This window comes from Schistocerca americana, chromosome X (assembly GCF_021461395.2).
Source record: "Schistocerca americana isolate TAMUIC-IGC-003095 chromosome X, iqSchAmer2.1, whole genome shotgun sequence".
NCBI classification, from domain to species: Eukaryota; Metazoa; Arthropoda; class Insecta; order Orthoptera; family Acrididae; genus Schistocerca; species Schistocerca americana.
Genome location: NC_060130.1, coordinates 767597249 through 767621638, shown reverse-complemented (window position 1 = coordinate 767621638; position 24390 = coordinate 767597249). Strand labels below are relative to the sequence as shown.

Below are 24390 nucleotides of genomic sequence, written 5' to 3'. Positions count from 1 at the left end.
ATTCTTCTACAGCACCAAACTTCAAAAGCTTCAATTTTCTTCTTGTCTGAACTGCTTAAGGTCCAAAATACCTTCAGCAAAGATTTTCTAACACTTAAATTTATATTTGATGCTAACACTTTCTCTCTTTCTGTAGTCCTTTTCTTGCTACAGCCAATCTACATTTTATATCCTCTCTGCTTTGGCCATCAGCAGTTATTTTGCTGCCCAATTAGCAAAACACAACTCTTACTTTTAGTGTGTCATTTCCTAATCACATTCACTTAGCATTGCCTAACTGACAACATTCCATTACCTTTGTTTTAGTTCTGTTGATGTCCACCCTATGACATCTTTTCAACATTATCCATCCTTTTACACCACTCTTCCAGGTCCTTTGCTGTCTCTGACAGAATTGCTATGTCATCTGTAAACCTCCAAATTTTTATTTCTTCTCACTGAACTTTATTTCCCTTTCCAAATTCCTTCTTGGTTTCTTTTATCACTTGCATTATGTACGTACTGAGTAACATTGGGGATAAGCCACAACCCTGTCTCACTCCCTTATCAACTACTGATTTCCTTTTATGTCCTTTGACCTGTAGAACTGCAGTCTAATTTCTGTCCAAGTTGTGAATAACCTTTCACTCCTCTTATTTTACCCTAAAAAACTATACTCCACCCGAACAGGTCATGTAGGCCCAACAGTACCAACCGGATGCCACGTCATCCTCAGCCCATGGGCATCACTGAATGCAGACATGGCGGGGCATGTGGTCAGCAACTGCTCTTCCGGTGTATGTCAATTTAAGAGACCGTTATTTTATCCTGGCTACCTTTAAAATTTCGAAGAGTCCCATCAACACCGTCAAAAGCTTTCTCTAAATCTACAGCCAGTATTACTTTGTGTGTTCATACATTTCTCCCAAACCCAAACTGATATTTGCTTTTTCATCTTTATGTTTCCCTCTTCATTAAAGTTTTGCCAGTTAACTTTCAAATTATCAGTTCTATGTACAGATTACAGTCCTGATATTTACTCCTTTACACTGCTTTTCTCTTTCAGCATGCATACTGATTTTTCTACTTTCAAATTTTTTCACAACTACCTTCCTTCCAAGCATGAAATGGCTATCCCCATTCTAATCTGTTAGGTCCCTCTCCATCTGCTTTTCCTCTCCACATTATACAACAGTTTCCTTCTCTCTACTTATTAATGTTCCAATCATCACCACCACCATCTCTCTTCTGTCGGACCACCACCATGGGCCTTTTAGTTATGTTTGCAACTTCAACATTAAGGTGAAATGTACTCTACCACTGCCACAAATATTAAACAATACAATGGCTGTCAACAGTAGAGAAATCACGTAAACAGTGAAAGAACACTATTCATTGGAATCTGTAGTAGTGAATATTGCAGTCAGTACCATATCAGCTACAGCTAACTGAAATAAACCTTTGGGAGAGCATTCTTTTTTATGATGAGATAATAGGAGTTCTGTAGGGATTCTGGAATCAGCTAAATAAAGTTCATGACCCCAAAATGTGGAAGTACTGGAAAACAAAGGCTGACAGAAGAAATGGTACATGTCGTATCATTTACATGTAAGCAAACAAACAACAGGTAAATATGAGAAACATGGCTATCCATTTACATTATTTAAGCAGCCAGAGTAAAACTGTTGAAATGACCTTACTGAGTTCAGATAATTATTTCCATTTATATGTGAGGATTCAGAAAAAATGATATTACAATACTAATAAGAGATGAACATGTGGGATATGCTGCTAATAGAAAGCACCTGAAACATGATGTGGGAGAGCTGAAAAGTTATTTAGATGGTTGCATATATCAAATGTGGCACGACTGCAGATCGTTTTCAATGAACCGTTGCACTTACTTTATACATCTATGTGAAAACAAGTTGGTCAAAAAAACTAAGACAAGACTGAAATCTTATACGTCTCTCTCATACTAAAATATGACACAAATTTTACATCCAAAATAAATATAATTGCGGTGACAATGTAGATATGTGCATCGCAAGTTCATAGCGCTTAATAAACGTCAAATAGCTTCTAATTGGGACCTAAGGCATACAAAATAAGAGGAAGAAAATCATCTACGGCAGTGCATTTATAGTAAATATGTGAAATATTACAGCTCATGTACCGAATATGCGACAAATTCTAACGACAACCAGGGAAGGTCAAGTATTGCCTCGCATGAAAGTGGACGCGTAATTTATGAGCAACATTTGTGAACGTGTTAACTGTTGACGATATTTGTCGGTGTGACTGTCATCGATAATTTCCCAACACGACACTGCCCGCAACCGATAAATAATGCATTGAATTTACAGAGGATTCTGTTACTCTTCATATTGATATTTTGTGTAATTTCATTTACTTGCACACATTTCAGTTTAACTGTGAGAAAAAGGGGTAAGGAATGATATAGTAACGATATATTTTTACCGCCAGCCATGATAAGCAATAACGAATACAGCTGACACAAATTTCCTTCTTGTATGTTTAGTTTCTGTTTGAAAACCACAGCAATTTGGTCACCAGTCACCACAAAAAACATAACGTGAAGATATATCTGTACATTGTTGCTTATCTTTATGTTCTTGCTTATCTTTGACCAAGCCCACGAATTTCGATGGTCGATTGGAAAGAATGCGATTTGTCGAAATTTTTTATCACAAATTTCAAATACGTATTTTTAGACAGATGCAAATATTTAAGTTGTTGCCATATAGTACCTCTTGAATGACTTTTTCATGCTCAGGATCGTAAAATGAACGGATAGGCAGACATCACATTTTCTAATCTTTTTTTATATTATTCCTACTTTAGTATCAGTATCTGCTTCATAATACTCTGAAGGGTAGTTTTCTGCTTATATCATGGGAAACATATCCCAAACAAATGCTCTCATTACGTGTCTTATTAAAATTAACTCTTTTCAAAGTCAGTTGCCGATACACACTCATTTTTCGGCTAAGAGCTGTTTCCAATCTTAAGGGGCCAGCACACGTACAACATATACACTGGCAATACCACTTTTTAAAACCTTCAGTATGTTGAAGCGACCTCACACTATCAATGACACTGACAAAAACCGTCAGTTGAAAACGTGATTTTACAAGGCTGAGATGTCGAATACCCAAAAGGAAGTGTGTGCTGCAATTATATTAGCTATAGCTTGCAAAAAAAAAAAAAAAAAATTAAAAAAAAAAGTGTCATGTAGTATCTTGTACAGACACCTTTTATTAACCTTACACGTTCCACATCATTACGAAGTGTCGTATTCATGATATATGGAACAAGCACTAATCTAATCTAATGTAATCAAGGTACAGACAACAACGAAAAAGTCGAAATGCGTGCTAGAATGATTGAAAAAAAAAAAAAAGGAGCGACTAGTTACATGTTAATTTACTGACTGAAATCGGAACCATGGACCCGAAATATTTGTTAAATTATTTTCCGATGAGTCCTACACCGTACGACACGTTATTAGTGTTGATAGGAGATAAAATAGAAAAGCAAAATGCATTAATGAGAGAGGCTATCCAAATCGACAAGAGATTAGGGGTAACTTCGAGATTTCTGGCGACAGGCCGGTCATTCTAATGCTCGAAGTTTAGATCTGTAATATCTGGAAGCACAATTTGTAAAATTCTATGGAAATCTGTGAAGCAGTTACATCTGCCTAGCAAGGACCTTCCCAGGCAATTAATGTAAAACATTTTTTCTCTATTTGTGATAATTTTGTGAAACTGATACGCATTTCGAAGATTTCTCACCAGTCAATGCAGATATATGACGTATTTTTCGAAATGGGAGCAGTTTTCCAAACTGCTACGTAATATAACAATTTGTACTATATTTTCAAATTAATGATATAAGCAGTGTCCTAGAGCATCCTCCGTTAACCATCCTAATGTGGTATATACAATGATTGCATAGGCCTATTAAAATTCTTTTGTGTTAAAAAAACTTCTTAAAAACTAAATCTGGGGTTTTATGTACACAACAGCAAATTGAAAAAATTGACAGTGCACACTAACACCATGTGGCTGGTTTATGAAGCTCTTTCAACGTCTAAATGGAGAATATTGTCAAACAGTCAATGCTTTACCTCAGACGTTTAGTATGTGTCGACAATACTGACAATATTTTGAGGTCCATCAATATTGCCTGTCACTATTTCTGGTATATGTGCCCTCAGATGGTCAATATTTTGACAGTTTCACAATATTATTGAATGTCTGAGGGCCCCTTTAAAGGAAGTATCCAAAATCCTTATTGGTATTCTCATTCTACTTCTTGGATGTTAACATGAAGCAGTTTCTCGGAACGATATTTTCCGAATATGGTAGATGGGGGCAAGTTATATACACAAAAAAGGATGTATGTCATTCTGGCCCGTAAAACCTCCCACACACCCAACGTCACGACACAATGTCCTAAGCTCTAGAACGCGCATGGGCATCCTTTGGTGACCCCTGCGCCATAGCCCACTTTACATTTGGTCATGCCCAGACCTGATTCAAAAACTTAAGTTCGCGGTCCACCTCGACACGACGCAACAGCAACGCTCCTAGGAGAGTCTGTGACGTTAATGTTTATGGTATAACGCACCGATATGAATGGAACCCCTTTCCTGACGCGCCACGCCAACAATTTATGCCTCAAAACGCATGTTTTTGAGAGTACATTCATTTTATTTTTACCAGGAATTTTGTTCTATGGGCCGGATTGAAACTAATCGCTGTCTGGGTGCGGCCTGTGTGTACTATAAAATCACGGCTAATTATAGGATACGATCAAAGGACAGTCTGATCGGTGTATTTAATACAGCACACAATGTCGCAGTGTGCATTTGTTTTGACTATGAACACGGGTCTTTATTAATGTGCTACAGCATAATGCATTAATAATGCTCGAAAGACGGCAGATGTTATTAATCACTTTTTTCCCCATAGATAAGTAATTACACGTCGAATTGATAGTTCGATGCAAACGCACTAACGAAATAAATAAAATAAAACCGAATTTAGCACAAAATAACACCGAATTTGGCGATAAAATAAAAGGATTTTTTCCTGTCCCTACCTATGAATCAAGTGTAGTTAATAGTAACTTGATGTGTATAAGCCCGCTATTGTCACCGTAGCTCACAATGCAGCTAATGACAGAACTGGTAATGTGCCTTCTCAGCCAAATGAGCGTTTCACGATAGAGTGAGGAATGTAATTTTCTGTCGTTACTGTAATGTTTTTAATTATACATAAACTGTTTGTTATATTCAGAAAAAATGAGTGCAAAATTTTCTGGTTGTTTCCTGAATAGAGCACTGTGGAACCTCATAGTATCAGAATATAAGTAAGAAACTGGGAACATTTAACTAAAACAAGTGAAACGTATGGGAATCAACACCATCTTGTAAATTCCTACGTTATTTGTGAGCAGGTGATGAAAAAGTTGCAAAAAAAAATTTAAAAGAAGACCGCAATTCTTTGGGGTAATCTTTTGGTAAGTGTAATTAATCCCTCAACAAAATTAGCAACATCTAGTTTTTCTTTGATGGGAAAAGAGCAGCAAGCACGTCTACTTGAATAAGGATAATTTTCTTGTCATCATCAAACTACTTGTCAGTTATCAATCAGTACTGAGAGATATGCTGTAGACGCCCCATAGCTCCTCTAAATGAGAACGAAGTTAGTTTTTTAATGACAGGAGGAGTCACACACGATATAATTCAAAACATTCAGACTGCACAGTCTCTTTCTGTCATACATGATACTACATAAGGCGTTCGTAAAATACATCAGTTACCACAGCTATCCGCAAGGGGGAGCAAGGGAAAGCACTTGCCCCCTCTATCTTCCCCTCCATCTCTGCGCTCAAGGAAGGAGTTTTTATTAATTACAAAATTCTCATACATTTCTTGAAGTAATTTCCCGTCATTCTGCTAAACCTCTCATTTACTGCTTTCCTTTCCCCCATCCCCAGAATAAAATCTGCGGACGCCCATGTCAATCAGTGAAGTCTTTCGCTATGTTAAAATAATATCATTCTGGATATACTTAAGGAGTACTTCGTTTACCCAGGACGAAGAAGAAGATGCACCAGTATCCACAAATAAAGTAACTGAAACAATGGAACAACAGGGACTAGATATGAGCACATTTCGAGATCAAGCCTATGACACAGCATGCACCATGAGTCAGTAACATAACACTATACAAAAAGGAACAAGTAAATTATGACATTATGCATATTTCGTCCACTAACAAATCACAATTGAGTGGTTTGTTCTTAGGATTTAAAAACTTCTTCCTAAGTAATTTCGAGGTAAGCAAAGAAGTTCACCAAGTTACCATGCCATGCATTCCTATGCAATTGAAGAAAAATTCCTTTAATTTCATACAAGTATACATTAACTTACGGGTGAAGTCTGATGAAAGAAGTGAAGGAATAGATCTCAAATGGCTCTGAGCACTATGGGACTTAACATCTGTGGTCATCAGTCCCCTAGAACTTAGAACTACTTAAACCTAACTAACCTAAGGACAGCACACACATCCATACCCGAGGCTGGATTCGAACCTGCGACCGTAGCAGTCGCGCGGTTCCGGACTGAGCGCCTAGAACCGCTAGACCACCGCGGCCGGCGGAATAGATCTCAGAAAGGTAATGGAACACATTAGCTTTGTCACCATTTTAGAATTTAATGCAATGTACTAGGAAACTCAGAGTAGCGTCTGAAGCCTTAAAATCTGAGGGCATGCGCTATGCATACGCATATCGTCCTTGTAAAATTAATACCGCGTAACTAAATTTTCCGATTTTCCGGATTTCAGTAAGATGGCATGTTTGACGCGACGCACCTGGTGTTACAGTGCGAATGGCAAATTTTCAGTTCTTTGCAACGAAAATGAAGCTCAAAGACTACTGGGCAAGTCAAACAAGGTAAATACGGTGTGTATTCCTCATAACTGCAAAAGAACGATATACCTTGCAACTGGAGCGTCGTAAGTTCCGCAAGATTGTTCGGGGAATACGCTGGCGTCTGTAGGGAGGGTGCAACGAAGAAGACAGCAGCGTAATGCTTGAAGACATGCAGACGGACGGCAATTGGTGCAGTGGCTCGCAGCTGTCAGTCACAAATATCCACTTCCATACGATACTTTCAAGTGAAAAGTAGCAGAATACGAACGCTATGTACGATTACAACAACATAATAAATCAGCGATAGCGGAACACCACCGTGACTGTGGACAACCTATCAGGTTTCAGGAAGCCCGAGTACTGGCGAAAGAATCATGGATACGAGAACGCAAAATACGGGAGGCGATCGAAATTATTAAGCAGCCTGGCAACATCAACAGAGAAGATGGCTACAAACTCCCAGTCCAACGGGCCGCGAGCGGTCGCGGGGCAGAAGCTACACGGGACACGGACGTATCTGCACAAACAGCTGTAGAGCAACTGTCAGCCCACTTCCGCGCACACGAGGAGGAAAACCTGCCGACCAGAAGCCGAACGCTGATTGGCGGACAGCTACAAATTGTTGACGGCATGGACATCCACGAATAGCCTCTTTCCTTCCATCTTTCCTTACGTCTAGCCAGTCGTATTAGAGAGCCACTTAAAAGTTTTACAACAGTGACGTTAGACATCGATAGTCTGTAATAAATAGAAACACCTATCCCCATGCAAAACCAGTCGTGCCCTGAGGAAGGCCGTTGCAATTCGGCCGAAACGCCGGTTTTAATTTATTATTGTTGTTAGTTTTTTAGCAATGACGCGGCATAATACCGAGAAGAATTTTAATCACTATGACACCGGCCGCGGAAGCCTACGTTCTTATATAAGTGAAAAATGATTTGTTTCTTGATGAAAAGCCGACAAGGGAAATGCGACCGTCGTAATGAAGACCGAAGATTATGAGCAGAAGATCCGGGATCTATTAGATCCGACGACGTACCGAAAACTAAGGGCAGATTCGACGCAGTGGAACACGAGGAACACGAATCAGTTAACCAAGGCGTCTTCTAGGCCGATTGTTAACGCTCCTGGCTCACCGATGTATAAACTGGAGAAACACGTGGCCTCTCTGGGAAAGACTGACACATACATAAAGGACTCATAACATTTCACTGAGAAGCTAAAGAAACTAAACCTTGGTCCAAACGACATTCTGGTCAGTTTTGATATTGTTTCTTTGTTTACCGAAGTGTCTCTCAGTGATTCTATGGAGGATATTGGTTCCTTCTTCCCACAAGGTATCACCAAGGTCTTCCATGCATGTCTCACCATGAGTTATTTCAACGTGGGATGGCGACTTCTAGGAGCAGCTGGAAGACGTCGCCATGCGTAGTCCACTTAGTCCAGTGGTGGCCAAGCCACACACACAGCAGGTAAGGTGATGACGATGGTCTTCTGGAACTCCGAAGGGGGTATTATGTTTGATATCCTCCCTCACGGTGCAACGATGAACTCTGAAGTGTATTGTGATACACTCAGGAAATTGAAGAAACGACTTTAATGTGTTCGTCACAACAAAAATGCTAACGAACTTCTCCATGTCCATGACAATGAAAGAACACAAGTCTGCGCGCCCGAGAGTAGCTCGCAAAAACTCATTGGACTGTTCTTCCTCATCCACCCTACAGTTCCGACTTCCATCTGTTTGGTGGTGGTGGTGGTTAGTGTTTAACGTCCCGTCGACAACGAGGTCATTAGAGACGGAGCGCAAGCTCGGGTTAGGGAAGGATTGGGAAGGAAATCGGCCGTGCCCTTTCAAAGGAACCATCCCGGCATTTGCCTGAAACGATTTAGGGAAATCACGGAAAACCTAAATCAGGATGGCCGGAGACGGGATTGAACCGTCGCCCTCCCGAATGCGAGTCCAGTGTGCTAACCACTGCGCCACCTCGCTCGGTCCCATCTGTTTGGCCCAATGAAGGATGCAGTTTGGAGCAAGCAGTACTTGGATGATGCGGAGGTAACTGAAGCAGCAAGAAGAAGTCGACCTACTAGAGTGGTACCATGCGGGCATTATGGTCCTCCCAGCAAGTTGGCGTAAGGCAGTCTCATTGAACTGATATTATGTTGGAAAATAGGATTTTGTAGCCAAAAGAGTGGGGAATAATATGGTGCACTGGAATTCCGAATAAAACTAACCTGCCCTCAGAAAAAACTATTTTGCATTACTTATTGAACGCCCATCTTAAAACACAGCTTACTTTTATCGGGATACTGTGACGCATGTACGACCGTCCTGACGTATCTCACAGTACCTATTGCAGCCTCTCACATTATAAAACCTGCAACTGCGATAATAGCTTTTCTGCACTCACTACGTCAACTGGTAGCACATTTGTTTGGAGAGACGCTTCTGCAGCAATACATTTCTGCAGAGACTGAGTTCTTGTCAGGAAGCCAGCGAATGTGAAGCAAAAAACCTCCTAATTGTGGTGAAAGACTAATCTGTAACTTAGTTCAAGGTCTAGGTTAGGTTCGAATGTGGCACGTTGGTTGTGAGTTGGCGACGTCAACGAATGTGAAATCAGAAAACCATCTTAAGTTTCTTGTGCTATGTAGAAACGTCGTCACGTTCCAACTCCGCACAAGTGTCACTCCGCGCAAGTGTCACAAACAAGTCCACCGCGAGCTTCGTCATTAGCTACCATAAACAGTTTCTTACCACTTACCAGCCAGCATTAGCTCCATTGTTGTTTTTTATCTGACTAGGATTTAAAGCAAACAATCAGGTGGTTTTTGCTAAAAATGCGAGCAAACGGTTGTACAAATAACGTACGTTGATCTTAGGGTACTGTATTTATTCCGCACCGCATCATGTACGAGCGCTCGTAAAACACTAGCGACAATATTCCGCATATAAAAGCATGGTTTTCCAAATTACAGCAAATTTAGCATATTATCAAAAGTGATGCTACGAGTATATGCACTTAGAGTTGCCCGTGGCCTTACACATTACTAGTAGAAAAGCTGAACCCGATGGGAAATGTTGTTTTGTAGGGTGGGCAACCACAGCAAAAACCTCGACATTTTTTCAAAGAAAAATTCCGCACTGGCTGTATGAATGATTTTGATTAAATCTGCGACCGGTTTCGCACCACTTATCGCTGCATCCTCAGGCTATCTGAACAAAAAATAATATAATAAGAGCTCATATAAACTATTCGATCCCCCAATTCTGAGGTGTTCAGTACCCCCCACTCTTCACACCTTGTACACGTCATCCGGCCTCTGGCGATTCTCGTGCCAGTGAGTGAGCGCTTTTCGGGTTGCGGCGTCAGTCAGGTCGTGTCCGCTGTCGCGCGGCTCCTCTCAACTTGGTTGGCTCTGAGCACTATGGGACTTAACAGCTGTGGTCATCAGTCCCCTAGAACTTAGAACTACTTAAACCTAACTAACCTAAGGACATCACACACATCCATGCCCGAGGCAGGATTCGAACCTGCGACCGTAGCAGTCGCGCGGTTCCGGACTGCGCGCCTAGAACCGCGAGACCACCGCGGCCGGCCCCTCCTCTCAACTTGCACGGTATGTTCTGATATGTTTACATGGCCCTAATTCCGCTGGTTGTCGTTCGTGTTTAGGGGAGTTTTATCAGCACCGTATTTTATTTTTTATTTTCCAGGTCATTGCCGCTCCCATCATTTAAAATTTTTTTAAAGATTTTTAAATTTTAACTACCGCTTTCATCAGATGACGGTATATTGGACGTGAATGGTGGGGAGCGGCTACAGGGCAATGTTCAACTTTACTATGTTATAAATAGCGTATATTAAAAAAACTGGCTATTAATTTACATCTCAGAATTGGGGGATCGAATAGTTTATATGAGCTCTTATTATATTATTTTTTGTACAGATTGCCTGAGGACGCACCGATAAGTGGTGCGAAACCGGTCGCAGATTTAATAAAAATCATTCATACAGCCAGTGCGGAATTTTTCTTTGAAAAAATGCCAATGGGAAATGTTGGCAAGATCATGTCTGAGCAATTGCTGTTACCTTGTCTTAACACCGTATGTACTCCAAACTGAAAATGATAGTTCGCACACCTTTGGGTACTATCGGAAATTAACGTTTCGCAGTACAAAATCATTGTTTTAGTTAAAATACTCTGCCGGAAGAGAATGCAACAGTCTCAAGGACAAGGTCATTTTATTGATAAGTAATGTGACAGGTAGTTCATTAATGATAACAAATTCAGACCAAATGAAACACACATGCCACAGCAAAGGGTGCCTACAGTCGCATCAGTACACCGTTTGCCTGCCACTGGTGGCAACGCACGCATATATTCTCACATGCAAATGGTCATAAAGGTGCCGAATGGCGTAATGCGATAGATTGTCCCAAAGATCTCGCACCCTTAGCTGCTTATGGTTGTGCAGGCTATGTAGAATGAATAAGTTCCCGCTTCATCACGTCCCATACTCGTTCAATGGACGACAGATCTGGTGATCTTTTTCGCCAGTGCAGTTGTACGAGGGTCACGCCAAACGAAATGCACACAATTTTTTTTTTAATCCGTCTTTTATTCTACATGTTTGAAAGTCTTACAGTGTGTAGATACATCCTTTAGGAACAATATTTTCATTTCTCCACATAATTTCGATCCCTCTCAACTGCCTAACCCCATCTTGGAACCAGCGCCTGTATACCCGCACGGTAAAATTCTGGACCAACCTATTGGAGCCACTGTTTGGCAGCGTGCACAAGGGAGTCATCATCTTCAAACCTTGTTCCACGAAGAGAGTCTTTCAGTTTCCCAAAGAGATGATAGTCACACGGAGCCAGGTCAGGACTGTAAGAAGGGTGTTTCAGTGTTGTCCATCCGAGTTTTGGGATCGCTTCCATGGTTTTTTTGACTGACATGTGACTGTGTATTGTCGTGCAACAGCAAAACATCCTGCTTTTGACGATGTGGTCGGACACGACTCAGTCGAGCTTGAAGTTTCTTCAGTGTCGTCACATATGCATCAGAATTTATGGTGGTTCCACTTGGCATGATGTCCACAAGCAAGAGTCCTTCGGAATCGAAAAACACCGTAGCCATAACTTTTCCAGCAGAAGGTGTTGTTTTGAATTTTTTTTCCTTGGGTGAATTTGCACGATGTCACTCCATTGATTGCCTTTTCGTCTCTGGTGAAAAATGATGGACACATGTATCATCAGCCGTCACAATTCTTCCAAGAAATTCATCTCCATCATTCTCGTACTGTTCCAAAAGTTCGCTGCATACCGTTTTTCTTGTTTCTTTGTGAGCCACTGTCAACATCCTGGGAACCCACCTGGCACAAACTTTTTTTAACGCCAACACTTTCAGTATTCTGCAAACACTTCCTTCCCCTATCCCAACGTAGCGTGACAATTCGTTCACTGTGATGCGTCTGTCAGCAGTCACCAATTCGTCAACTCTCTGCACATTGTCTGGATTGTGTGCAGTACGAGGCCTGCCGCTGCGAGGACAATCCTCAATATTGCCGTACCCGCTTTCATCACGTAACATGCTTGCCCACCGACTACCTGTACTGCGATCGACAGCAGCATCTCCATACACCTTTTTCAACCTCTTGTGGATGTTTCCCACTGTCTCGTTTTCACAGCACAGGAATTCTATGACAGCACGTTGCTTCTGACGAACGTCAAGTGTAGCAGCCATCTTGAAGACATGCTGTGACGGCGCCATTCGCGGGAACAGGTTGAACTAAGTTTGAAAACAAGCGGGAAGGACGTATCTACACACTGTAAAACTTTCACACATGCAGAAAGAAAACTGTATTTTTACAAAAATAGTGTGCATTTCTTTTGGAGTGACCCTCGAAGTACGTTACGAAGAGTACGTTGTGTCGCGGCAGCCATATGTGAACGTGCACTGTCCTGCTGAAAAAGCGCATCACCTTCTTGTCGAAGAAATGGCAGTAGCACGGGGATAACATCCTGGGCAATGTAGCGGGTACTGGTTACTTTACCCTGAAGTGTGGCAGCGAGTTGTAACTGATGGCCCACCACACCATGAAGCGCGTGATGGGACCTGAGTGTCGTTGGTGAACGCACTAAAATAGGACGCTGAGGTCTACACCGTACTCGTGCACGTCCATAACTCGCATGTAGACAGAGCCTACTCTCATTACTGAAGCCAACAGAGCGCAGTTCCACTCTCCAGTTGATTCTTTCACGACACCAGAGTAGCCATGCTCGGTAGTGTGTAGTGTCAGTGGTAGCTCGGCCAGAGGCACACGTGGTCTTAGCGCTGCTGCAAGCAGACAGTTCCCAGCGGTCCTTACTGACACAGCAGTTGCAACGTGTGCCCAGATTTCTTCCCTGGATGATGTTCGGTCGGCCACCGTTGCTCGCACAGTACGTCGATCTTGACGTGCACTTATACTACACGGACGTCCAGAACCTGGTCTACGGATGTAGGTATGTTCCACACATCTCTGCTGAAATCTGCGGCACGTAACCTATACATTGTGCCCGGCATGTGCAGCAATCAGTCAATCCAGCTTTCCGCAGGCCCACAATGCGACCCCGTTCAAATGGCTGAAATTGTTCGAAAGGACCACGTACTCGTCAGGGGGCATGGTTGTTCCCTAGAATGAATGTTGCAAACTCAGCACAGTTACTGCCTGCCAAGTCAAAACAGAGGGCACACAGACATGCCTCCGGAGCGCCATCTCATCGCCAATGACTGTGCAACACTGGAACCCCTCAGCCTACACATGTTATATCCCTGTGCCTCTGAACACAGGAGGATGTTGCATTTTTTCCCAGCGGTGTGAAAATAATAAAATTCCCGCATCAGTATGAAATAATTGACAATCAAATAGTGCTTTCCCATATTCATCGGCATCAGTTAATAATTAGCAACAAGTATTGGCAGTTTGGCAACGTTATTGGTAGCTCTTTCCCACCGTAGTAGCATTGTTCAATGTTCGTTCTCTCGCTTTAATGGCACCCCTCGTTTCACCGTCCGTTGAACTGAGCCGTATTCTCTCCTATCAAACGTGCCTTTGAAGAGCCATACTGTTGACATTCTTGAACAGAACTACTTATTGCACGCAAGATCATGCAGCTCTCCATGCTAGTCTACCGCGTGCAAACCTCTTCACCTCCGCACAGTTACTGCAACCTACACCCATTTAAATCTGCTTACTGTACTCCAGCTATGGTCTCCCTCTAAATTTTTTACCCCATACACTTCCTTCCACTACCAAATAGACTGTTCCTTAATGCCATGTTACGCTGACGTATGCTATCAGTCTGATTGTGCCACAAATTTCTTATTTTGTCCAATTCGATTCAGTACCTCTATCTATCCATCTAATCGTCAGCGTTTCAAAAGTTTCTAATCTCTTCTTGTATGAACTGTTTATCGTCCACGTTTCATTTCAGTACATGGTTACACTACAGATAAATATTTCCAAAAAGACATGCTAACATTTAAATTTCCATTCGGTGTTAACCCATTTCTCTTTTTCTGCCAGTCTGCATTTTATATCCTCTCTACTTTGGCCACCGTCATTTATTCTGCTGCCCAAATAACGAAATTTCAGTGTCTCGTTTCCAGATTCAACCCTCTCAGCATCGCCTAATTTTATGCGACGAGTTAGGAGGGCGCACTGAAAAGTAGTGCCTCTAAATATTTTATGTGAAAACTCTTAAAGCTTTTTAAATAAAACAAACGTTATTAACATTTTAAAAGTTTATTCTTCACGTCTACGTATTTATTTCTCAACGTACTCACCCTGACGACGAACACTTTTCTCCCGACGAGGGACCAGTTTGTTGATACCGGTTCAAAAATGGCTCTGAGCACTATGGGATTTAACATCTGAGGTCATCAGTCCCCTTGAACTTAGAACTACTTAAACCTAACTAACCTAAGGACATCACACACATCCATGCCCGAATCAGGATTCGAACCTGCGACAGTAGCGGTCGCGCGGTTCCAGACTGACGCGCCTAGAACCGCTCGGCGACACCGGCCGGCTGTCGATACCGGAACTGTAGACTGTTTGACTTTGTTCACGGAGCCATAGCCTTACCTCTGCTTGCACCGCTTCACCACTATCAAAGTAAAGTCTTCGAAGGTACTGTTTATGTTTTGGAAGGAGATGAAAGTCGGATGGGGTCAAGTCAGGACTTCACGGGGGATGATCGATGACAGCGTCAGATCATTGCAGATGTCGCAGCACTCGTGTGTGGTTTGACATTGTCATGCTGAGGGAGATGGTACTCCATATCCTGATCCAATAACAGCTCGCTGTTTCTCACGCTCCGATAGTCATGTTACACATCGCCATGTTACACGCTACAACTCGGGGCCCTCCAGCGGCAGAGGGCTGCAAATATGTCGACATGAAGAATAAATATGTAGAATGCTAACAATAACGCATTTTTTTTATTTAAAAAGCATTCGGAGGCATTACTTTTCAGCACGTCCTCGTAGTTTTGTTGATGCTCACCTTAAAATCTGTTTTCGAGACACCATTCATCTCTACGGAAACAAATGAAGAGTGGAAACGTCAACATTCTAAGTACCAAATCTCACATTTGTCACGAAAATAAAAACAAATGTCTCTCTCTCTGTACATACACTACTGGCCATTAAAATTGCTACACCACGAAAATGACGTGCTACAGACGCGAAATCTAACCGACAGGAAGAAGATGCTGTGATATGCAAATGATTAGTTTTCAGAGCATTCACACAAGGTTGGCGCCGGTGGCGACACCTACAACGTGCTGACATGAGGAAAGTTTCCAACCGATTTCTCATACACGAACAGCAGTTGACCGGCGTTTCCTGGTGAAGCGTTGTCGTGAGGCCTCGTGTAAGGAGGAGAAATGCGTACCATCACGTTTCCGACTTTGATAAAGGTCAGATTGTAGTCTATCGCGATTGCGGTTTATCGTATCGCGACATTGCTGCTCGCGTTCGTCGAGATCCAATGACTGTTAGCAGAATATGGAATAAGTGGGTTCAGGAGAGTAATACGGAACGCCGAGCTGGATCCCAAAGGCCTCGCATCACTAGCAATCGAGATGACAGGCATCTTATCCGCATGGCAGTAACGGATCGTGCAGCCACGTCTCTATCCCTGAGTCAACAGATGGGGACGTTTGCAAGACAACAACCATCTGCACGAACAGTTCGACGACATTTGCAGGAGCATGGACTATCAGCTCGGAGACCATGGCTGCGGTTACCCTTGACGCTGTATCACAGACAGGAGCGCCTGCGATGGTCTACTCAACGACGAACCTGGGTGCACGAATGGCAAAACGTCATTTTTTCGGACGAATCCAGGTTCTGTTTACAGCATCATGATGGTCGCATCCGTGTTTGGCGACATCGCGGTGAACGCACATTGGAAGCGTGTATTTGTAATCGCCATAATGGCGTGTCATCCGACGTGATGGTATGGGGTGCCACTGGTTACACGTCTCGGTCACCTCTTGTTCGCATTGACGGCACTTTGAACAGTGGACGTTACATTTCAGATGTGTTACGACCCGTGGCTCTACCCTTCATTCGATCCCTTCGAAACCCTACATTTCAGCAGGATAATGCACGACCGCATGTTGCAGGGCCTTTCTGGATACAGAAAATGTTCGATTGCTGCCCTGGCCAGTACATTCTCCAGATCTCTCACCAATTGGAAACGTCTGGTCAATGGTGGCCGAGCAACTGGCTCGTCACAATACACCAGTCACTATTCTTCATGAACTGTGGTGACGTGTTGAAGCTGCATGGGCAGCTGTATCTGTACACGCCATACAAGCTCTGTTTGACTCAGTGCCCAGGTGTATTAAGGTCGTTATTACGGCCAGAGGAGGTTGTTCTGGGTACTGATTTCTCAGGAACTATGCACCAAAATTGCGTGAAAATGTAATAAAATGTCAGTTCTAGTATAATATATTTGTCCAATGAATACCCGTTTATCATCTGCATTTCTTCTTGGTGTAGCAATTTTAATGGCCAGTAGTGTATTTTATTTGTATAAAAAATGAGAAGTTATTTTTATACCATAGGGTAATGTTGACCACCTCATCACTTCAAAAAATAATGAGACAAATTACAAAAGGGGTGATTTATTAAGAAGGTCTTAAGTGCATTACCCTGAAACTGGCTGGTTCTAAGCGCCAATAAGAAAGTTTTTGTTCTCAGTGCCATTAATACAGAGGCTCTACGTTCTATTTGTGGTAACACAAGTACAGAAACAGTGCAGTAATATTTTAACTAGTAGAACTGTAATCATCAAAAAACATTTCTCATTTCTTTTACATTTTTTTACAAGAGGATAACAAAATTAATTTCACGAAAAAAAAACTCTCTCAGTGTTGCCTTCTGTTTCCTACACAACTCCAGTCTTGGGGTCAGGTGTTGCAAGGTTTACTATAAAACTTCCTGTGCTGTTCAGGAAGAAATGGCAACATCGTAGACCCGTCCTTTTGTTTTGTATCTTATAAACAAGGCTATTCTTTCAGATGAAGTATGCCAGGGCTTACACCTGCCATGGTATTTCCTCGTTTGAATGAATCAACATTTTTGCATTCTCCTGTTTCAGAGTAATAATTTTTAATAGCTATTTGGCATCGGTGAGTATTACACACGTTGATCATACTGCATTTGAAGACAAACGCCTGCATTGACAGCTATGTTTCAGCAGCATCTTTACAATCAAAGAAGCCAGTTGTGTGCATCTGAATTACAATGAACGGGTTCATAGTTTTAGCTGACTCAACAATATCGTGTAAATATTTCTGAAAAAAGACTGTGATGAATGGCACTTGGAACTCCTGAGGGAAACAGTCTTGGCATAGAGACCATGTACCTTCTATTGATGAACGTTTGAAACGTTTTTACCATGATTTGACACTTGGAACAAGTCTATGGACCTGCAACTGGTTACCGTGAACATAGTACCACTGAAAATGCGTTTAAAAAAAAGGCATATAGATCCTTTTCTGTTTCTTCGATTACTAACGTAGCTGCCCTTAGTTTCTAAGAAGAACACTGTAAATGTTAGCTTTTCTTCGCGTTGTGTTGCTCGCTAGTAATTAGTGCCAATAAATGTTTTCTATATAATTTTCCTGCTTCGTCAAAAACCTCGTGCCCATTATGATAAATAGCCCAGTCTCAATCCCATAACTTTGTATCGCTGTTATCACTAATGTTGCAATGAGTGAAACCTGTACGGCGATTATTAGCGTCATCAAACCAATAAGGCAACGTGCATACGGTTGGCAGGCTGTGCTCATTCTCTCGTGTTCTCTTCCGTTTCCTCCAGTGTAAATCCTCGTTCACAAATACAAGCGAATGGTAGCGAACACTGGCGTATTGTCTGCGAATACCTGCTCGCTTTCATTCGCTCTGGTGTAAACGAGGATTTGCCTGAATGGGCTGCCCCTCCCCTCCGTGCCTGGGAACAGCTGCAAGCCCATCGTAATCTGTGGGGCGCAGCTCGGCGCCAAAAACTGACTACTTAACGCGCAGACTGCCGTCTACATTACGGACTGCGGAAGTGCCGTTGTACTCGACACGTTATGGCAGCGTGCCCATAAGGATAACTGAAGTGGCAGCATGCGGCAAGATGCAGCGCAAACACAGCTGTCTTCTCCAACGTCCACCTCCCTGGGCTTCCCCAGGGAAATGTAATACGCCCTCTGGTGTTCTTAATCTTTAGAAACTATTTAGGAGACAATCTCAGCAGCCCTCTTAGCTTGTTTGCAGATGACGTTGTTGTTTCCCGTCTAGGACAGTCACCAGAAGCTTAAAACGAATTCATAATTGCTTTACACAAATAACACAAATTTGAAAGTTGTCAATTCAACTAAATACCTAGGTACAACAGTTAACAACAACTTAAATTGGAACCATCACATTAAAAATGAAGTGAGGAAGGTGAACCGAAGACTGCATTTTATTGGCAGAACACTTAGAAGATCCAACAAACCTACTAAAGAGACTGCCTACACTACGCTTGCCCATAGTCTTCCGGAGTTCTGCTGTGCAGTACAGGGTCCTTACCACATAGGGTTAACGGAGGGCATAGAAAAAGTTCAAATAAGGGCAGCTCGTTTTGCATTAAGGCCCAATAAAGGAGAAAGTGTCACAGATATGATAAGCATGTTAGGGTGACAATCATTAAAACAAAGACGTTATATCTGGTCCCTTCAACCCCCCACAACCCAACCCAAACCCCCCCCCCCCTCTCCCAAAGACGTTATTCGTTGCTGTAAAATAGTTTCGCGACATTTCAGTCACCAACTTTCTCCTCCGAATGCTAAAATATTTTGTTGACTCCCACTACTACATAGGGAGAAATGCCCCCCCCCCCTCTCCCAAAGACGTTATTCGTTGCAGTGAAATCGTTTCGCGACATTTCAGTCACCAACTTTCTCCTCCGAATGCTAAAATATTTTGTTGACTCCCACTACTACATAGGGAGAAATGGCCATTGTAATAAAATAAGAAAAACTAGAATTCGGACGGGAAGCTTTAGGTGTTCATTTTTTCCACGTGCTATTCGAGAGTGAAATGGTCGAGAAATAGTCAAATTATTTCTATGAACCCCCTGTCAAACACTTAAGTGTGAATCTATCATACTCATGTAGACGTAGATCTGTCATCTCTCTGCTCGAAGGATCACCGCGGATCTATTTTTTTATCACGCCAGTTCTATCATCACGTTTCCTATGGGGACGATGTGCAAGGTTAGTAGTGTAAGTTATTAGCTTCAAACACTTCCAGAACTGCTCGAACAGTCCACGGGTATACTGCCGGTTCATAGTGTCCAACGGGCACAATATTTCGGCGATCAGACATGTCGCCATCGTCAGGTGTGCTGACGAACTGAGCTCCTGAGGGCGGGCGGCCGATTTAAAGTCCAAATAAGGGCAGCTCGCTTTGTGTTAAGGCCCAATAAAGGAGAAAGTGTCACAGATATGATAAGCATGTTAGGGTGACTATAATTAAAGCAAAGACGTTATATCTGGTCCCACCAACCACCGCAACCCAACCCCTCCGCCCGCCCTCAGTTCGTCAGCGCACCTGACGATGACGACACGTCTGATCACCGAAATATTGTGCCCGTTGGACACTATGAAGCGGCAGTATACTCGCGGACTGTTCGAGCAACAAATACGCCGGGAGAAACTGAAGAATCACACTTCCAGAACTGTTGACAATACAAGATTTTCAATAAGTAATAATTCGTGAGGGTGTATTTTGGCACATGGGTAATACTTGCAATTTTTTTATCTTCCAAGATATCGAAGCAATTAAGTTTATTTAAATATAACATTTTTATGGACGTTCAGCAGCCCTCGAAAATGTAAGTATAGTGATAAGGCACTTATTAGGGCCTGCAGTAAAACTTTTCAGAAGATGTGGGGAGTTTGTTAATTACTACGGCCACTATATTCTGTAGAGACAGAGTCAAAAAATCGCTTGTAATTTCCCAACATACAGAGAAGGCAGGCAGGAGAGTTACAAAGGTGAAGCACAGAATTATAAAAATCCAAATAGACAATTCGGACTTCTGTTAAAAACAATTAGGGCACACCATCAATTATTATTAACGTCAATTGTGGGATGTGGTGCGACCGTCTAGTTTTACAGATTACACAGTTTCAGTAGTAAGAAGACTGTAACGAGCTGTGCTACAGAGATTGACATACGCCTACTGTACGACTGCGAACGATACATTGCCGTCAATTCTGGAAATATGACGTTCGACCGGGAAATCAGGAAAATGGGAGTCATTTTCTTGGATTTGAGGCCAATACGAAGAAATTAATACAATATTGCACTTTGTAATCGAGACGGATGGACTGATTAATGACCGGTCAAAACTCACATGGTACGTACCTGTATAATATCAAAAGACAGATGAACAATACTTGCACCTGTGGCAGTTTAGGCATGCGTTGTGGGACTGTGTGCTCTAAGAAGCTGCATCGGCTGAAGGTCGAGCATTAAGGACGCTGGATTCCAAAACGAGATGACCTGACGCATCTTGCGCGACACTGCAGTCACGGTATCCAGGAAGGCCATGAAAGATTTCACAAGGTATTAAACCTCACGCTTGCATGCTGCCATCTCCGCTAGTCAACATTCCGTACAGATGCAGAGAACGCATCTGAGGTCAGCGATCGCTGAAAGAAACTGTCTTCAAGATTGTCCATCGCGTAAAATCAAAGGAAGGAATGTAGATTCTGAGATGTTAGAGAGATTCATGGAATCGATTTGCAAGGTGGAGACGCTGCTTATGTGCTGCCCTACGCCCATGGAATGCAGTAACTGTTGATTGGGGTAGTTTCAGGCTGGATTAAGTGGTCAGAACAACCGTCTATACTCGAGATCAATTACCTAAGCAAGGAAACGATGACACTAATGAAAAAACAATAGAGAACTGTATCGATAGTAGTCACTGAAGCAGTAGTACAAAAAGTCGTGCCAGTTGTTGAGTTGTTCGTTAAGGGGTCAATAGTGGATTTGTAGTGATAAAAAATTATTTTTTTCCTTCTTTTTGTCTTTATTCTATGTAGTACTAGTTTTAATTGTAGTGTCAGTAAATAGGAAAGAGTAATAATTATCATACACACTTTTTATTATACCGGGTGATCAAAAAGTCAGTATAAATTTAAAAACTTAATAAACCACGGAATAATGTAGATAGAGAGGTAAAAACTGACACACATGCTTGGAATGACATGGGGTTTTACTAGAACCAGGCGCTCCACTCCATATTGCTAGACGCGTGAAAAATCTCTCGAGCGCGTCGTTTGGTGATTGTCGTGTGCTCAGCCGCCACTTTCGTCATGCTTGGCCTCCCAGGTCCCCAGACCTCAGTCCGTGCGATTATTGGCATTGGGGTTACCTGAAGTCGCAAGTGTATCGTGATCGACCGATATCTCTAGGGATGCTGAAAGACAAAATCCGACGCCAATGCCTCACCTTAACTCCGGACATGTTTTACAGTGCTGTTCACAACATTATTCCTCGACTACAGCTATTGTTGAGGAATGATGGTGGACATATTGAGCATTTCCTGTAAAGAACATCATCTTTGCATCGTCTTACTTTGCTATGCTAATTATTGCTATTCTGATCAGATGAAGCGCCATCTGCCGGACATTTTTTCAACTTTTGTATTTTTTTGGTTCTAATAAAACCTCATGTCATTCCAAGCATGTGTGTCAATTTGTACCTCTCTATCTACATTATTCCGTGATTTATTCAGTTTTCAAATTTATACCGGGTGAACATTAATAAAACCGACAAACTGCAGGGACGGATTCCTGATTGGAAATGGAGGAAAACAGGTCCTATTAACATGTGTCCGGAAATGGACGGTGTGCGTGCAACGGCAACAAATCGTCCTAGAACAGTACAGAGCTGCATCGCATCCATGTTAGAACATATGTTCAAAGTGGCCTCCATGGGCTTGCAGGTGATAGGCATACTAGTGGTCGTGATGCAGGATACACGTAATCGTACTTTTGCTTACACCGTGTTGGCGGGCCATTTGCCTGGAGCTTGTACAACGGATCGTCTCAATACCCTGCTAAACCAGGTCCTCCAGATCTGGTGTACGCACAGTCTGCCGCCTCCCTGCACGTTCGTCTATCTGAAAGGACCCGTAATCACACAAACGCCCAAAAAGGGCTTGAAACGTTGTTTGATGTGGTTGGTGCCTGTGAGGGTACTTGTTTTGGTATAGCCGTGCTGCCTCTCGACCGTTACCATCTGCTTGGCCGTACACAAGCACCATCGCAGTATGTTCCCGACATGTATACAGGACCATTTCGCGGCTTACACTACGCTGCGTCGATCACACAGCTTGCAACACACAAGGAACACATGGAACGTGGTCAGAGGAACTGTCATTCGTCAGCGTCAGCTACCGTAGAAACGATACGTTTCCGGACATATGTTCATAGGGCATTTTTTCCTCCATTTCCATTCATGAAACTGTCCTTACAGTTTGTCGGTTTTATTAATGTTCACCCCTTATACTGGGTGGTCCATTGATCGTGACCGGGCCAAATATCTCACAAAATAAGCGTCAAACGAAATAACTACAAAGAACGAAACTTGTATAGCTTGAAGGGGGAAACCAGACGGCGCTATGGTTGGCCCGCTAGATGGCGCTGCCATAGGTCAAACGGATATCAACTGCGTTTTTTTTTTTTTTAATAGGAACCCCCACTTTTTATTGCATATTCGTGTAGTGCGTAAAGAAATATGAATGTTTTAGTTGGACCACTTTTTTCGCTTTGTGATAGATGGCGCTGTAATAGTCACAGTTGGTAACAGGTAGGTTTTTTAAATTAAAATACAGAACGTAGGTACGTTTGAACATTTTATTTCGGTTGTTCCAATGTGATACATGTACCTTTGTGATCTTATCATTTCTGAGAACGCATGCTGTTACAGCGTGATTACCTGTAAATACCACATTAATGCAATAAATGCTCAAAATGATGTCCGTCAGCCTCACTGCATTTGGCAATACGTGTAACGACATTCCTCTCAACAGCGAGTAGTTCGCCTTCCGTAATGTTCGCACATGCATTGACAATGCACTGACACATGTTGTCAGGCGTTGTCGGTGGATCACGAGAGCAAATATCCTTCAACTTTCCCCACAGAAAGAAATCCGGGGACGTCAGATCCGGTGAACGTGCGGGCCATGGTATAGTGCTTCGACGGCCAATCCATCTGTCATAAAATATGCTATTCAATACAGCTTCAACCGCACGCGAGCTATGTGCCGGACATCCATCATGTTGGAAATACATCGCCATTCTGTCATGCAGTGAAACATCTTGTAGTAACATCGGTAGAACATTACGTAGGAAATCAGCATACACTGCACCATTGCCGGTCGGGGTAGCCGAGCGGTTCTAGGCGCTACAGTCTGGAACCGCGAGACCGCTACGGTTGCAGGTTCGAATCCTGCCTCGGGCATGGACGTGTGTGATGTCCTTAGGTTAGTTAGGTTTAAGTAGTTCTAAGTTCTAGGGGACTGATGACCTTAGAAGTTAAGTCCCACAGTGCTCAGAGCCATTTGAACCATTTTGAACCACTGCACCATTTAGATTGCCATCGATAAAATGGGGGCCAATTATCCTTCCTCCCATAATGCCGCACCATACAGTAACCCGCCAAGGTCCCTGATGTTCTACTTGTCGCAGCCATCGTGGATTTTCCGTTGCCCGATAGTGCATATTATGCCGGTTTACGTTACCGCAGTTGGTGAATGACGCTTCGTCGCTAAATAGAACGCGTGCAAAAAATCTGTCATCGTCCCGTAATTTCGCTTTTGCCCAGTGG

General features: G+C 42.6%; 1 protein-coding gene across 6 annotated transcripts in view; it reads right to left on the bottom strand.

Moving 5' to 3' along the window:
• LOC124556788 (glucose-6-phosphate 1-dehydrogenase) overlaps positions 1 to 24390 on the bottom strand; it is a 300483-nt gene that overhangs the window by 94819 nt on the left and 181274 nt on the right. Inside the window, exons 1-2 of one of the 6 annotated variants that reach the window (XM_047130798.1) lie at positions 12088 to 12094; positions 429 to 433 (exon numbers count right to left, since the gene is read on the bottom strand). The exons of 4 other annotated variants lie outside the window; for them this stretch is intronic. Coding sequence is in view for 1 of the 2 variants with exons in the window: in XM_047130795.1 (XP_046986751.1) it covers positions 2461 to 2572 (112 nt within the window). In the remaining variant the exon portion in view is untranslated. Of the gene's footprint in view, positions 1 to 428; positions 434 to 2460; positions 2576 to 12087; positions 12095 to 24390 lie in introns of those variants that run through there. One more of the 6 variants, XM_047130795.1, reaches the window with a different exon arrangement.